The sequence below is a fragment of the Schistocerca cancellata genome, chromosome 7, assembly GCF_023864275.1.
Source record: "Schistocerca cancellata isolate TAMUIC-IGC-003103 chromosome 7, iqSchCanc2.1, whole genome shotgun sequence".
Taxonomy (NCBI): Eukaryota; Metazoa; Arthropoda; class Insecta; order Orthoptera; family Acrididae; genus Schistocerca; species Schistocerca cancellata.
Genome location: NC_064632.1, coordinates 454,071,377 through 454,086,620, shown reverse-complemented (window position 1 = coordinate 454,086,620; position 15,244 = coordinate 454,071,377). Strand labels below are relative to the sequence as shown.

At 42.6% G+C, this 15,244-nt stretch overlaps 1 protein-coding gene across 1 annotated transcript in view; it reads left to right on the top strand.

Annotated features, from left to right (window-relative positions):
• The window catches only part of LOC126092189 (hemicentin-2-like), an 862,093-nt gene that overhangs the window by 713,707 nt on the left and 133,142 nt on the right, over positions 1–15,244 (top strand). Inside the window, exon 4 of the mRNA XM_049907669.1 lies at positions 2,736–2,884. Within this exon, the coding sequence (XP_049763626.1) occupies positions 2,736–2,884 (149 nt within the window). The remainder of the gene's footprint in view (positions 1–2,735; positions 2,885–15,244) is intronic.

The window sequence follows — 15,244 nt, the reverse complement described above, 5'->3', positions numbered from 1 at the left end:
CGGAAATACATGGTTTCCGAGCTATAGACCATTTATACATACATGGTTCCAGAGACTGAAGTTCGATAGGCTCTCTACCATGGAGCCACAGTTACAAAATGTGCTGAAAATGGTTTCCACGTTCCTCATACCATAGCATTTTCTGTCTCCCACGTTCACATATGCCAGGATCAATAAGAAAAAGTGCTAAGGGCAGCATAAATATGCTGCTCTATTGTCTCCACATATGGAAAGGGCTCTGCATACATGATACTTTTGTCATGAGACAGGCTGAGATTCGGTGAACTAGCCGATAGTTCCTGCCGGATAGGCGACGTACAAGACTGGCCGAAAAATACGGTCGGCTATTATCCACGTCCACACATTCGTGCTGCATCGATGCTAATGATTCGCTGTCACCATACCATGGGGGTTCTGCATACCATCCTCCAGGTGACTGTTATGAAAGTTGAAGATGCCACTCCACGTAAAGGTGGCCTCATCTGTAAACAGGATGGATGACACAAATCCCGGAATCGTGGTTGCCTGGTGAAGAGACAACTGACAAAACTGCTCCCGATGTGGAAAGTCTGTCGCTAGTAATTCCTGCACGCGCTACAAATGATAAGGGTATAACTATTGTTATGGGGAATGTTCCACACGGTCGTCTAGCTTACCCTGTACTGGCGGAACATCTGTATGGTACTGAGACGGCGGTCGCCTTCCACAGTGTTAACCACGTTCTACTCCTAGTTTGGTGGCCGAACATTTCGAGTACGTCCTTCATGATTTCCAGCTTCCGGAAATGACCCTGTCTCAGACAAACGGCGAAGCACGGTAGCAAATATTTAATACTGTGGTTGTTGTCGGTGGTGAAAGGTTTCCTGATACAATCTTGTTCCCTCCCGCCCGTTGCCATTTGCTTTTCCATAAGTAAATACCACGTAGGGAAGCTCGCCATCTGAACACGGAGCCACTGTGTACAAACGCTGTATCACATCCGCTACAAGGTGAGTCATTAAGAGAAGTGAATCGGACACAACACTAGAAGGAGAGGGCGCTAGGACCATGCAAACTGTAACTGTGGCTGCATGGTATAGCGCGTATTATACTCGGTAACAATGTATGATTGAATAAATGGCCTCTAGCACGGAAATCATGGGTTTCCTGACATACGTTCATACTTTGTTCCGTATCCTCTCGTTGGTCAATCCCTAGAGTTTGTACGAGGTGTATTCAAGTTCTAAGGCCTCCGATTTTATTTTTCTCCGGACTGGAAAGAGATAGAAACATGCGCATTGTTTTAAAATGAGGCCGCGTTCATTGTCAATACGTCCCAGAGATGGCATCATCGTACGGCAGATGGAATTTTACCGCCAGTGACGAGAATGAGAACTGTTTTAAATACTTAAAATGGCGACGTTTTCCTTACTTGAACAGCGTGCAATCATTCGTTTTCTGAATTTGCATGGTGCGAAACTAATTGAAAATCATCGACAGTTGAAGGAGACATGTGGTGATGGAGTTATGGATGTGTCGAAAGTGCGTTCGTGGGTGCGACAGTTTAATGAAGGCAGAACATCGCGTGACAACAAACCGAAACATCCTCGGGCTCGCACAAGCCGGTCTTACGACATGATCAAGAAAGTGGAGAGAATTGTTTTGGGGGATCGCCGAATGACTGTTGAACAGATCGCCTCCAGAGTTGGTATTCCTGTGGGTTCTGTGCACACAATCCTGCATGACGACCTGAAAATGCGAAAAGTGTCATCCAGGTGGGTGCCACGAATGCTGACGGACGACCACATGGCTGCCCGTGTGGCATGTTGCCAAGCAATGTTGACGCGCAACGACAGCACGAATGGGACTTTCTTTTCGTCGGTTGTGACAATGGATGAGACGTGGATGCCATTTTTCAATCCAGAAACAAAGCGCCAGTCAGCTCATTGGAAGTACACAGATTCACCGCCACCAAAAAAATTTCGGGTAACCGCCAGTGCTGAGAAAATGATGGTGTCCATGTTCTGGGACTGTGAGGGCGTAATCCTTACCCACTGCGTTCCAAAGGGCACTACGGTAACAGGTGCATCCTACGAAAATGTTTTGAAGAACAAATTCCTTCCTGCACTGCAACCTAAACGTCCGGGAAGGGCTGCGCGTGTGCTGTTTTACCAAGACAACGCACCCGCACATCGAGCTAACGTTACGCAACAGTTTCTTCGTGTTAACAACTTTGAAGTGATTCCTCATGCTCCCAACTCACCTGACCTGGCTCCTAGTGACTTGTGGCTTTTTCCAACAATGAAAGACACTCTCCGTGGCCGCACATTCACCAGCCGTGCTGCTATTGTCTCTGCGATTTTCCAGTGGTCAAAACAGACTCCTAAAGAAGCGTTCGCCGCTGCCATGGAATCATGGCGTCAGCGTTGTGAAAAATGTGTACGTCTGCAGGACGATTACGTCGAGAAGTAACGCCAGGTTCATCGATTTCGGGTGAGTAGTTAATTAGAAAAAAAATCGGAGGCCTTAGAACTTGAATGCACCTCGTACACAATGGAAATATCATCCCGTATACTATTTTCAGGATTTTTATCCAATGCAACTGTGAAAACTCGCCTACGGCTTCCCAAATAATATGTATTACATGTATTAGAAAACATATTTGGAAAAACACGTACAGTATTTCAGTGGTAGTGCTAGAGACAGAGTAACACGGCACTAGCGACGCGTGACAGGTGTGTCGTGTGTTGTGACAGAGTCCGGGAGGCGGCCGTCGGCCCGCACGAGCGCCACGCCTCGGCCTGCGGACCCTGTGTTCGACACCAGCCTGGTGACCGACGTGAGCGTGCCGCTGGGCGCCACCGCCGTGCTGCACTGCCGCGTCAGGAACCTCGCGGGTCGACCGGTGAGTATCGCTCCGCCACTACCCACAACCTTCTTCACCACCTCTAAGCCGCGCTGTGCCCACTAACAAGTGTCATGAGGAAATGATAAATCGGGGAAACGGGATTATCTTTCTCTTGGAGCCACTCAGAAAACGTCTTTCTCTCACTACTGAAATATGGCATATGGCGTATAACAAAAGGTGCCCGCTACTGTATGAGAGACGCCGTTATTCTGCATGTCAGTTACCACTTGCCGATTACACTCAGTGCCACTGTAGCTACGGATAAAATAATAATACTGTCCTTTCTTCTTTTTATTTCTGCGTCAGCTACGAGGCTGGGTCTCCGATACTGTTTGCGAACGCTCTTTAGAACTCAGAGATAGTAAAACTTCATGTCTCAAATGCGTCTCGTGTGTAATTACACTACTGGCCATTAAAATTGCTACTACAAGAAGAAATGCAGATGATAAACGGGTATTCATTGGACAAATACATTATACTAGAACTGACATGTGATTATATTTTCACGCAATTAGGATGCATAGATCCTGAGAAATCAGTACCTAGAACAACCACCTCTGGCCGTAATAACTGCCTTGATACGCCTTGGCATTAAGTCGAACAGAGCTTGGATGGCGTGTACAGGTACAGTTGCCCATGCAGCTTTAATCCAATACCACAGTTCATCAAGAGTAGTGACGAGTCAGCTGCTCGGCCACCATTGACCAGACGTTTTCAATTGGTGAGAGATCTGGAGAATGTGCTGCGCAGGGCAGCAGTCTAACATATTTTGTATCCAGAAAGGCCGGTACAGGACCTGCAACATGCGATCGTGCATTATCCTGCTGAAATGTAGGGTTTTGCAGGGATCTATTGAAGGCTAGAGACACGGGTCGTAACACATCTGAAGTGTAGCGTCTACTGTTCAATGTCCCGTCAATGCGAACAAGAGGTGACCGACACGTGTAACCAACGGCACCCATACCATCACGCCGGGTGATACCCCAGTATGGCGATGACTATTACACGCTTCCAATGTTGCCAAACACGGATGCGACCATCATGATGCTGTAAATAGAACCTGGATTCATCCGAAAAAACGACGTTTTGCCATTCGTGCACCCAGTAGTACAGTATCGCAGGCGCTTCTGTCTGTGATGCAGCGTCAAGGTTAACCGCAGCCATGGTCTCCGAGCTGTTAAGCCACGCTGCTGCAAACGCCGTAGAACTGTTCGTGCAGATGGTTGTTGTCTTGCAAATATCCCCATCTGTTGATTCAGGGATCGAGACGTGGCTGCACGATCCGCAACAGCCATGCGGATATAACACCTGTCATCTCGACTGCTAGTGATACGAGGCCGTTAGGATCCAGCATGGCGTTCCGTATTACTCTCCTGAACCCACCGATTCCATATTCTGCTAACAGTCATAGGATCTCGACCAAAGCGAGCAACAATGTCGCGATACGATAAACCGCAATCGCGATAGGCTACAATCCGACCTTTATCAAAGTCAGAAACGTGATGGTACGCATTTCTCCTCCTTACACGAGGCATCAGAACAACGTTTCACCAGGCAACGCCAGTCAAACTGCTGTTTGTGTATGATAAATCGGTTGGAAACGTTCCTCAAGTCAGCACGCTGCAAGTGTCGCCACCGAAGCCAACATTGCGTGAATGCTCTGAAAAGCTAATCATTTGCATATCACAGCATATTCTTCCTGTCGGCTAAATTTCGCGCCTGTAGCACGTCATTTAAGTGGTGTAGCAATTTTAATGGCCAGTAGTGAAATAACTAAATCTGATAGGGGAGCCAAACGAAGTGTCTCACAGCTCTGGACACTGAGGGTTCTCCAGGTGTTGTGGAGACAGTTTCCCCATGGCAGAAAATTCTGAAAAACATCCTGCTGGGCCAGAAGTAGTGAAGTGGCAGATCCACCACTGGGTTACCCTTTCGCAGCGCTCGTAACGCGTCCAGAGGAAAATTGATATTGCTGGTGAACTTCATGTTAGCCTAGGAAATCGGACATATGAAATGGTACCGAAATGCGTAAAAGCTAAAGTGTACACGACGTGGTATATCTGAATATGCATGCAGTGAGATATGGAATGTACTTGGCTTTCCCTTTAAACGTTTTGAATTACTACGAGATGGAAAGAATTAGACTTGTTTACAGTGTCGGAGGCCAAGAATAAGGTTAGCCTGTTATCTTGGAGTCTACTCATTTATTTACTGCAGTGTTCTTACCGAAACTACAGCCGTAGCAGGAGCAGCTAATATAGTAAATGACAAATTAAGGAGCAGGATAGGTTCTTACGATTCGATAAATAAAAGGTTAAATGCAGATTCTAAATAGCTAGAGGATATTATGAGCTTTATATCAGTATATGCTTCTAAAGAAAGAAGAAAATGTGAATCTGATAAATTTTACAAGCACTTATAAAGTGTCCTTAGCTTCCTAAATAAGAATGACAGCATTGTCATGGGAGAAGATACCAGTGTTAGTATAGGAGAAAATCCTACTGAAGAAGTAATTGCAATAATGAAGAAGCAGAAATTAGTCAGAATGGAAAAAGATACCAGAATATACGAATTTCAGTTCATTGCAGACAGAAAATACATTACTTAGACAGACAAATTGACAAATATACCTAAGTGTCCCGCCGATGTAGATCTATAAGAGATTAATTAATGGCAAATGAAAATATGGGAAAATGATTCCATCATGTGAGACTGATGAGTGGAATGGAATCGAACCCTGATAACCTGTTAGTAAGAGGAAGAGTAAAATTTAAATGTAAATGGGTAAAAGCAAACCACATAAAAGAAAACTACAAAGGAAACAGCAGTGTAAAACTATCAATCATCAGAAATTTTTGTCAATCACATTTAAAATTTTACACTAAGGAGACAAAGTAACGGAGTAGGGCCCCCTCGAGCACGAAGAAGTGCGTCAACACGACGTGGCATGGACTCGACTAATGTCTGAAGTTGTACTGGAGGGAACTGACACCATGAATCCAGCAGGGCTGTCCACAAATCCGTAAGAGTACGAGGGGATGGAGATATCTTATGAACAGCACGTTGCAAGGCATCCCAAATATGCTCATTAATGTTCATGTCAGGGGAGTTTGGTGCCACGGAAGTGTTTAAACTGAGAAGAGTGTTTCTGGAGCCATTCTGTAGCAATCCTGGGCGTGTAGGGCGTCGCACTGTCCTGCCGGAATTCCCCAAGTCCTTCAGAATGCACAATCGACATGAATGGATGCAGGTGATGAGAGAGGACACTTACGCGCTTGCCACCTATCAGAGTCGTATCTAGACGTATCAGGGTCCCATATTACTCTAACTGCACACGGTCCACACCATTACTGAGCCTCCACCTGCTTGAACAGTCCCTTGCTGACATGGAGGGTCCATGGATTCATGAAGTTGTTCCCACACCAATACATTTCCAACCGCTCGATGCAATTTGGAACGATACTCGTCCAACCATGCAACAAGTTTCTAGTCATCAACAGTACAATGCCAGTGTTGACGGGCCCATGCGAGGCGTATGGCTTTGTGTCGTGTAATCATCAAGGTTACAAGAATTTGCCTTCGTCTACGACAGCCCCTATCGATGGTGTTTCACACGCTGACACTTGCTAAAGGCCCGGTATTGATATATGCAACAATTATCGGAAGGGTTACACTTCTGTCAATTTGAACGATTCTCCTCAGTCGGCGTTGGTCCCGTTCTTGCAGGGTCTTTTCCCGGCCGCAGCGATGTCTGAGTTTTGATGTGTTACCGGAATCCTGATATTCATGGTACACTCGTAAAATGATCATAAGAGAAAAGATGGTAAAGGAACCTATAAGGTCAAACACAGAACTGTAGGAACTAACTGTTGTTGTTGTTGTTGTGGTCTTTAGTCCCGAGACTGGTTTGATGCAGCTCTCCATGCTACTCTATCCTGTGCAAGCTTCTTCATCTCCCAGTATCTACTGCAACCTACATCCTTCTGAATCTGCTTAGTGTATTCATCTCTTGGTCTCCCTCTACGATTTTTACCCTCCACACTGCCCTCCAATGCTAAATTTGTGATCCCTTGATGCCTCAAAACATGTCCTACCAACCGATCCCTTCTTCTAGTCAAGTTGTGCCACAAACTTCTCTTCTCCCCAATCCTACTCAATACCTCCTCATTAGTTACGTGATCTACCCACCTTATCTTCAGCATTCTTCTGTAGCACCACATTTCGAAAGCTTCTATTCTCTTCTTGTCCAAACTAGTTATCGTCCATGTTTCACTTCCATACATGGCTACACTCCATACAAATACTTTCAGAAACGACTTCCTGACACTTAAATCTATACTCGATATTAACAAATTCCTCTTCTTGAGGAACGCTTTCCTTGCCATTGCCAGTCTACATTTTATATCCTCTCTACTTCGACCATCATCGGTTATTTTACTCCCTAAATAGCAAAACTCCTTTACTACTTTAAGTGTCTCATTTCCTAATCTAATTCCCTCAGCATCACCCGACTTAATTTGACTACATTCCATTATCCTCGTTTTGCTTTTGTTGATGTTCATCTTATATCCTCCTTTCAAGACACTGTCCATTCCATTTAACTGTTCTTCCAAGTCCTTTGCTGTCTCTGACAGAATTACAATGTCATCGGCGAACCTCGAAGTTTTTACTTGTTCTCCATGAATTTTAATACCAACTCCGAATTTTTCTTTTGTTTCCTTTACTGCTTGCTCAATATACAGATTGAATAACATCGGGGAGAGGCTACAACCCTGTCTTACTCCTTTCCAAACCACTGCTTCTCTTTCATGCCCCTCGACTCTTATAACTGCCATCTGGTTTCTGTACAAACTGTAAATAGCCTTTCGCTCCCTGTATTTTACCCCTGCCACCTTCAGAATTTGAAAGAGAGTATTCCAGTTAACATTGTCAAAAGCTTTCTCTAAGTCTACAAATGCTAGAAACGTAGGTTTGCCTTTTCTTAACCTTTCTTCTAAGATAAGTCGTAAGGTCAGTATTGCCTCACGTGTTTCAACATTTCTACGGAATCCAAACTGATCTTCCCCGAGGTCGGCTTCTACCAGTTTTTCCATTCGTCTGTAAAGAATTCGCGTTAGTATTTTGCAGCTATGACTTATTAAACTGATAGTCCGGTAATTTTCACATCTGTGAACACCTGCTTTCTTTGGGATTGGAATTATTATATTCTTCTTGAAGCCTGAGGGTATTTCGCCTGTCTCATACATCGTACTCACCAGATGGCAGAGTTTTGTCATGACTGGCTCTCCCGAGGCCATCAGTAGTTCAAATGGAATGTTGTCTACTCCCGGGGCCTTGTTTCGACTCAGGTCTTTCAGTGCTCTGTCAAACTCTTCACGCAGTATCTTATCTCCCATTTCGTCTTCATCTACATCCTCTTCCATTTCCATAATATTGTCCGCAAGTACATCGGCCTTGTATAAAACTAACTAAACTGGTCGAAGGGGTAGATTTCGAAATCCTTTGGATACGAATAAATTCAAAGCTGAAATGTAACTTATTATTTGGAACAGAGAATTAAAATATACTGCTCAGTAGAAAAAGGAGCTACGTGTGCAGTGGACTATGGCGAAAACTACTCTCACTGGAGAATTATAGAGCACAAAGACAAAGGCAGAGGAATTAGCAAGAGCTACACGTAAAGAAAGCTGAGGTAGTTGTACATATAATTTAGAAAGAAATGTAAACGACAGTCAGTCTACTGTATTCAAAATAATTAAACAAGTAAATAGAGAAGAAGAGGATGTAGCATATTCACATCTTCCGAATAGAGAAATCTTGACGATGATGAAGTCCCAGCCTCCTCGACAGAGCCTAGGGGACAATGCGGGAGACCCACACCGCTGTACTAGGCAGGATCCTAGCGAAGGTGGTTTGCCACTGCCTTCCTCCGACCGTGATGCGGATGAATGATAATGATGAAGACGACACAACACCCAGTCATCTCGAAGCAGGTGAAGATGCCTGATGCTGCCGGGAATCCAACCCGGGACCCCTTGCTCGGGAAGCGAGAACGCTACAGCGAGACCAAGTGCTGCGGAAAATCTTGATTAAGTTCAGTAAAAATCTGTAGTCGTAACAAGAGGCAGGTAAGCGGAATGCTGATGTAAAAGTATATCGGATACCTTTCGGAAACAGATGAAACAGAATTTGAGTAACTGCAAGAGGCCCTACAAGCAGTCAGAAACCAAATCTGCCCTGAAACGGATAATGTAACTATACAAGTAAATACTAATAACTGCTAGATGAACCTGTCTATAGACTTTTAGATTTCCTAAATTTATACTCATCATCATCATCATCATCATTTAAGACTGATTATGCCTTTCAGCGTTCAGTCTGGAGCATAGCCCCCCTTATACAGTTCCTCCATGATCCCCGATTCAGTGCTAACATTGGTGCCTCTTCTGATGTTAAACCTATTACTTCAAAATCATTCTTAACCGAATCCAGGTACCTTCTCCTCGGTCAGCCCCGACTCAAATAAAAATTGAGTGGAATGGAAGGCAGTAATAGCAGTATCTATTATTAAAGGAGGATGAAGTACAGTCTTTGGAAACTATAGAGATATAAATATCTTAAATTCGGAATACAAAACAGAAGATAATAGTAAATAGAATGTGAGACACCTTAGGTAACGTATTACTTGAAGTAGAAACAGCTTTTCGGAAGGAAGATCCTCCTGAGATAGATTTTCTCAGTAACACAAATAATGGAGAAAAGAATTACTTTTAAAGACCTACTTAGTCTTTATATACTACAGTAAAGCTTTTAATAATATTCGCAGCGAAAAATTACAGAATGTTACGGAAGAAAGAGGGATACCATCACATCTAATCGAAGTTATACAGAATATATGTAAAGGAACAGAGAAAAACAAAAATCAGGAAATATCGACCAAGGAAACAATAATCTACGGTTCAAACAATGGTGTTATATTTCACAGACACTTTTCAGTTTTATTTAGATGACGTGTGAGTGAATGGAAACACCTTATTATAAAATGTGGTATAGAAGACACCTCCAAAAGAAGAGATTTATCGAAAATCTTATGTGCGCTGATCACCAGATTCTACTTGCAGACAGTGAGGTTAGCTTACAGTGAACGCTATATGAACTTTGTAAGATAGCAAAGCAACACAGTTTAAGCATTCGACAAATGAAAGTAAGTCCATGGCATTCCAAGGCTCCTAACCTTTAAGATGTAAATTAGTATTAGAAAACAAAACTTCTGAACATTTAAAAAGACCCTGCGCTGTGACACATCGTATTTCGGCGATGATGAAATCATAAATGATTGACAGATTCAGTATGATGCATGGTACCACCAAAAGAGCGCTGAAGTGAAATGTACGAAAGGATAGAATGCTTAAAACTTTATGAATTACGGCAGTTTCCTATGGAATACGTGAAAGTAAATGCAGGGCAATGGACTCTAGAACATATGGTAGACTCCAAACAGCCAAAACTGTACGGGGAGTACCAGGAAGCGATAGATTACATAATAAAACTATCAGGAAGAATGTAGGCATTTACAACTTAACGGTTAATCAATACAGAAAAGAATGAAAAGAACGTATACAAACACGTGATGTTGATGGTATTCCAAGACAGCTGCTACAGTGCGCCCTAACCGGACAAAAACGTGGATACATGCAATAGAAAGTCCATGGATCAAGAAGTCACAACGAAGAAACTGGTCCGTCGCTTTAGGGAGAATACGAAGAAAATGTTAAACTGACGTGAGTGAATGTGTACGATGATAAAAGCAAAACCGTTCTTTAGTTTGGTAACGAGCCGTTTCTGCGATAATTTGTTATGTTTGGCAACATGACAAGGCTGACTTTCCTATGAAACTTTGTTCTAGTTGCTGTGGCGCAGTGGTTAGCACACTGGACTCACATTCGGGAGGACGACGGTTCAATCCCGTCTCCGTCCACCCTGATTTAGGTTTTCCGTGATTTCCCTAAATCGTTTCAGGCAAATGCCGGGATGATTCCTTTGAAAGGGCACGGCCGATTTCCTTCCCAATCCTTCCCTAACCCGAGCTTGCGCTCCGTCTCTAATGACCTCGTTGTGGACGGGACGTTAAACACTAACCACCACCACCACCACCATCTAGTTGCTGCCAGTGTACATGACACGTCAAAATTCCATAAAAATCAAAACTACTTCTATTCAAATTTTACCCATAACCTCCTATAAAAACGAAATACAATACTATTTCATCGTGTCAAACGGTTCAAGTTGCTGTACTTAACACTTCACAAAGATGTTCACATGCTGTTCTCCAACAGGGTTTGCAATACTGTTCACGTCTCCACGACGAGCGGCGATTTGCTACCAATACTTTCGAACCACCTCGTAAATTTTTACAAAAAAAAAAAAAAAAAAAAAAAATGGTTCAATTAGCTCTGAGCACTATGGGACCTAACATCTATGGTCATCAGTCCCCTAGAACTTAGAACTACTTAAACCTAACTAACCTAAGGACAGCACACAACACCCAGTCATCACGAGGCAGAGAAAATCACTGACCCCGCCGGAAATCGAACCCGGGAACCCGGGCGTGGGAAGCGAGAACGCTACCGCACGACCACGAGCTTCGTACGAAATTTTTACTAAACTGTACTATTCGCTTCTGCAACTCTTCAACCTTACCAAAGATAATGATGTAGACTTCAGTGTTGAGAGGACCCCAGACTGAGGAGTTGAGAGGAGTTTGAGATCAGGTGATGTGCTGGCCAAGGTTCAGGTCTTGCTCTGCCTATCAATTTTTAACCGATTTACGTGTTAGATGCTATCTTACAGCGGCAGGAAAATGTCTCGATGTCCCATTATGCACGTGCCACATTTCGCACTCATACGTTATGCGTGATATTTCAGCTCAGTTAGATGGAGGAATAATAAAAAGTTTACGTTTGAAATATATTTGTATATGTTGTGTCGGCAGATTAGCCAACACAATGCACACTAATTGAGAGAGGAGGCCGAAATGCACGCGTCAACTCACGCAGGCTGGCGTTAGGTCTGAAACAGGGTACGTAATGAATGCTATAAAGAAAAGTACGTAGCTGCTGGAATACTTAACTTTAATCCATCATTTGTATACAGCGTTCTTGATGATACAAGTGAGACTCTCTCTAGAAATGGTTAATGGCGCCTTGCTAGGTCGTAGCCATGGACTTAGCTGAAGGCTATTCTAACTATCTCTCGGCAAATGAGAGAAAGGCTTCGTCAGTGTAGTCGCTAGCAAAGTCGTCCGTACAACTGGGGCGAGTGCTAGTAAGTCTCTCAAGACCTCCCGTGTGGTGGCGCTCGGTCTGAGATCACTGACAGTGGCGACACGCGGGTCCGACATGTACTAATGGACCGCGGCCGATTTAAAGCTACCACCTAGCAAGTGTGGTGTCTGGCGGTGACACCACAGTATACCTAGGAGAATACTCCATAGTGAATTCGGTGGCGCTTCGTAACATCACATTCGCAAATATTTCGCTAACAGATCGTTTGCTGACGCACGTTTCCTGGAAGTCTTTGCTTTTATTGTCATGTCTTTTGAGCTATGTCAGTTTTCGGCATTATTTTTGATACGACCTGTATGAGTCGCACAGCGTGAGCAAGCACATAAACGCGTTTCAAGGTAATAATATCAAATGAACGATGCTCTGATTTTTGACTATCCTGCGAAGCGAATGCGTCACAATGTAATACAGAGTGAAAGCGCTACTGACTGGAACTCAGCTCAAGTTAACTAGCGGTACCTCTGCACTGGAATTTGTAACGGTCCTATCAGAAAAACAGATTAGGACATTTTTTTAACTGTTAACTTGATCATTCACAGTGAGACAAGGGGCCTAGTTTGTATAGGTCCAAATTATTTACGGAAAATAACTGTCCACATAAAAGCTATCCTAAAAAATTATTTCTGTAGTCTTCCTGCTACGAGGTGTTACATCATCCATCCTATAGGACTGATCTGCCTACCTTCGTTTCCAGCACTTTCTCGCCCCCTTTTCCTTAATGAACTTTTTATCTGCTGAAACGTCTCACTGTAAAGGTGTTGTTATACCCATTAATATTTCTGTAACACATATTCCAAGACGAGGCAGTGAACGAATCACAACCTCGCATATACATTTTATGAAGTAATCGTGGCGGAAATGTGAGAGGAAATCGAAAATTGTTCTACTTTAAGGTCGCAACCTTCTAAATATCATGTAAGCTAATTTTATTCGCACAGTGTTGCTGGTTTTTCAAAGCCCAAAGATTTTCTCAATGATAAGCATAGCGATTAAGAAAGGAACCATGTTAGAATAAATCTAGTTTAGTGACTAACGCTGCACAACACTGCAACACTGCACAGAATTCCGGTACGTGATCAATACAGCTTTCCTACTACCACTGTCTCTGAAGACAAATATGAACAAGAAATTGAAATACTAAAACAAACAGCTATTGCAAATGGTTATAACAGCTCCATAGTAGATGTCCTGAAACACTCAGTAGTGGGAAAGAAATCACATCACAAAAGCAAAAAGAAAACATCTTCCATACCATCCCCTTCTAGGTAACATTTCATATCAGACTGCCAATGTCTTCAAACGAAAAGGTATAAATATATCCTTTACCACAGAAAACAAGATTGGAATGTTTCGACGGGGGCTGCTTACACATAGGACAGTCAGGCAGATCCTTTGAGATTAGATTAAAAAAAACGTCTGCACAAAAAACAAAAAAATACTACACACCCGCAGTAGCCACCCACCTGCATGAAACTAAACACCGTGTTAACAAGTATCAGCAGCCTACACATACAACATAAAGTCAAAAAAACTAGACATTCTCGAAACACTTAAAATATGCAAACACCAAACAAAACAATCTGAATCCATCTTAAATGACGAAAATGACAATATTTACAATAGAATCCTCTGTTTTCAGCAACTGCCTACGTCATTAAATTAGCAATGTACACACACACACACACACACACACACACACACACACACACACACACACACACACCTTCATATTTATCATTAACATTTAGTTATGTTACTATGAGACGCCCAAATATACAAGAGATTAACCTCATTTGCAAAAATATCAACACACCAACAGCTTGTACCCCATGTCAGCTTGAAACTATGTATACATCAATTAATGGTACAAACTGTACATTCATCTATATATTTAAAGCATTAAGCATGTATTACTCTACCCTTTAGGCAGTTATTACATGTAACAGATATAATCCTAAGAAACTCTGCTTCGAAAGTTTGCCCTCATCCAATCACTACTCCCACCCTCTCTCTCTCTCTCTCTCTCTCTCTCTCTCTCTCATCTCGTGATCTTCCTCTCGTTCTGCATCCAGCCTTTAATTTAAGTCAGTGCATCCCATAAATTTTTGTTATTTGCCTATAATTTTGTCACTGTAGCCAACATAATTATTGCACTTAAAGGTTGCTACATGTCACCTTATTGTATAAACGAGCATAAAGTTTAAGCAACGTTAACTTGACAAAATCGGATTAATATATCACCTGAAATATTTATTACTACACATGTATTTAAGACCTCAAAACAAAGATCTCAAATATTCTTTCAAATTTATTCTGTAAAATCCTTTGAAATTTGTTCTGTAATAATGTTGTTACCATGCATACTTTTTGTACATTGCGACAATGTTTCTCTTCTGCTATATGATCCCTGTACCTAATAGTTACCCGACTCCATATTTGTTTGCAAATACAGTATACATGTGATGCTTCACGACAGTGAAAGGAACCTGTGACAATTGGAGGTACCCTATTTTACTTATTTTATTTTTACCATTGGATATATACGTTTAGTTTTTTGCCAAAGTATCCCAAAACAATGTTCTGAAGGAGTGTTTTGTTTCTCTCAATAGACAGTGCCAGAAGTTCTTCCAAAAAATTGTAACACAACTCACAGATACATGACACACTCACAAATGTAAATCCACCTGATGATGGAGGTTTAAACCTTTGAACGGCATCATGGGGGCTGTCTTGTGACAGCCAGAGCGAGAGCACCAGCAGCAGCGAGTAGTGTTTGTATAAAGCGTTTATTTTGCATTTTGTTTACGACCTTCCACTAAGGAAGGGATTCTATTTGTGTTTATCTGCTCTGCATAGTAACTAACAGTTCTTGATAAAACTTTACGTAGTTTTCGTGTTAGATTTCTTAGTGTTTTCTTGATCGTTTAGAACAGAAAGCGCCCTAAAACCGTCTTTTGTTTGTTTCGCGGCCGTTAGCCACTAGTCACTTGAATCAGCAGTTGTCTTGTGACAG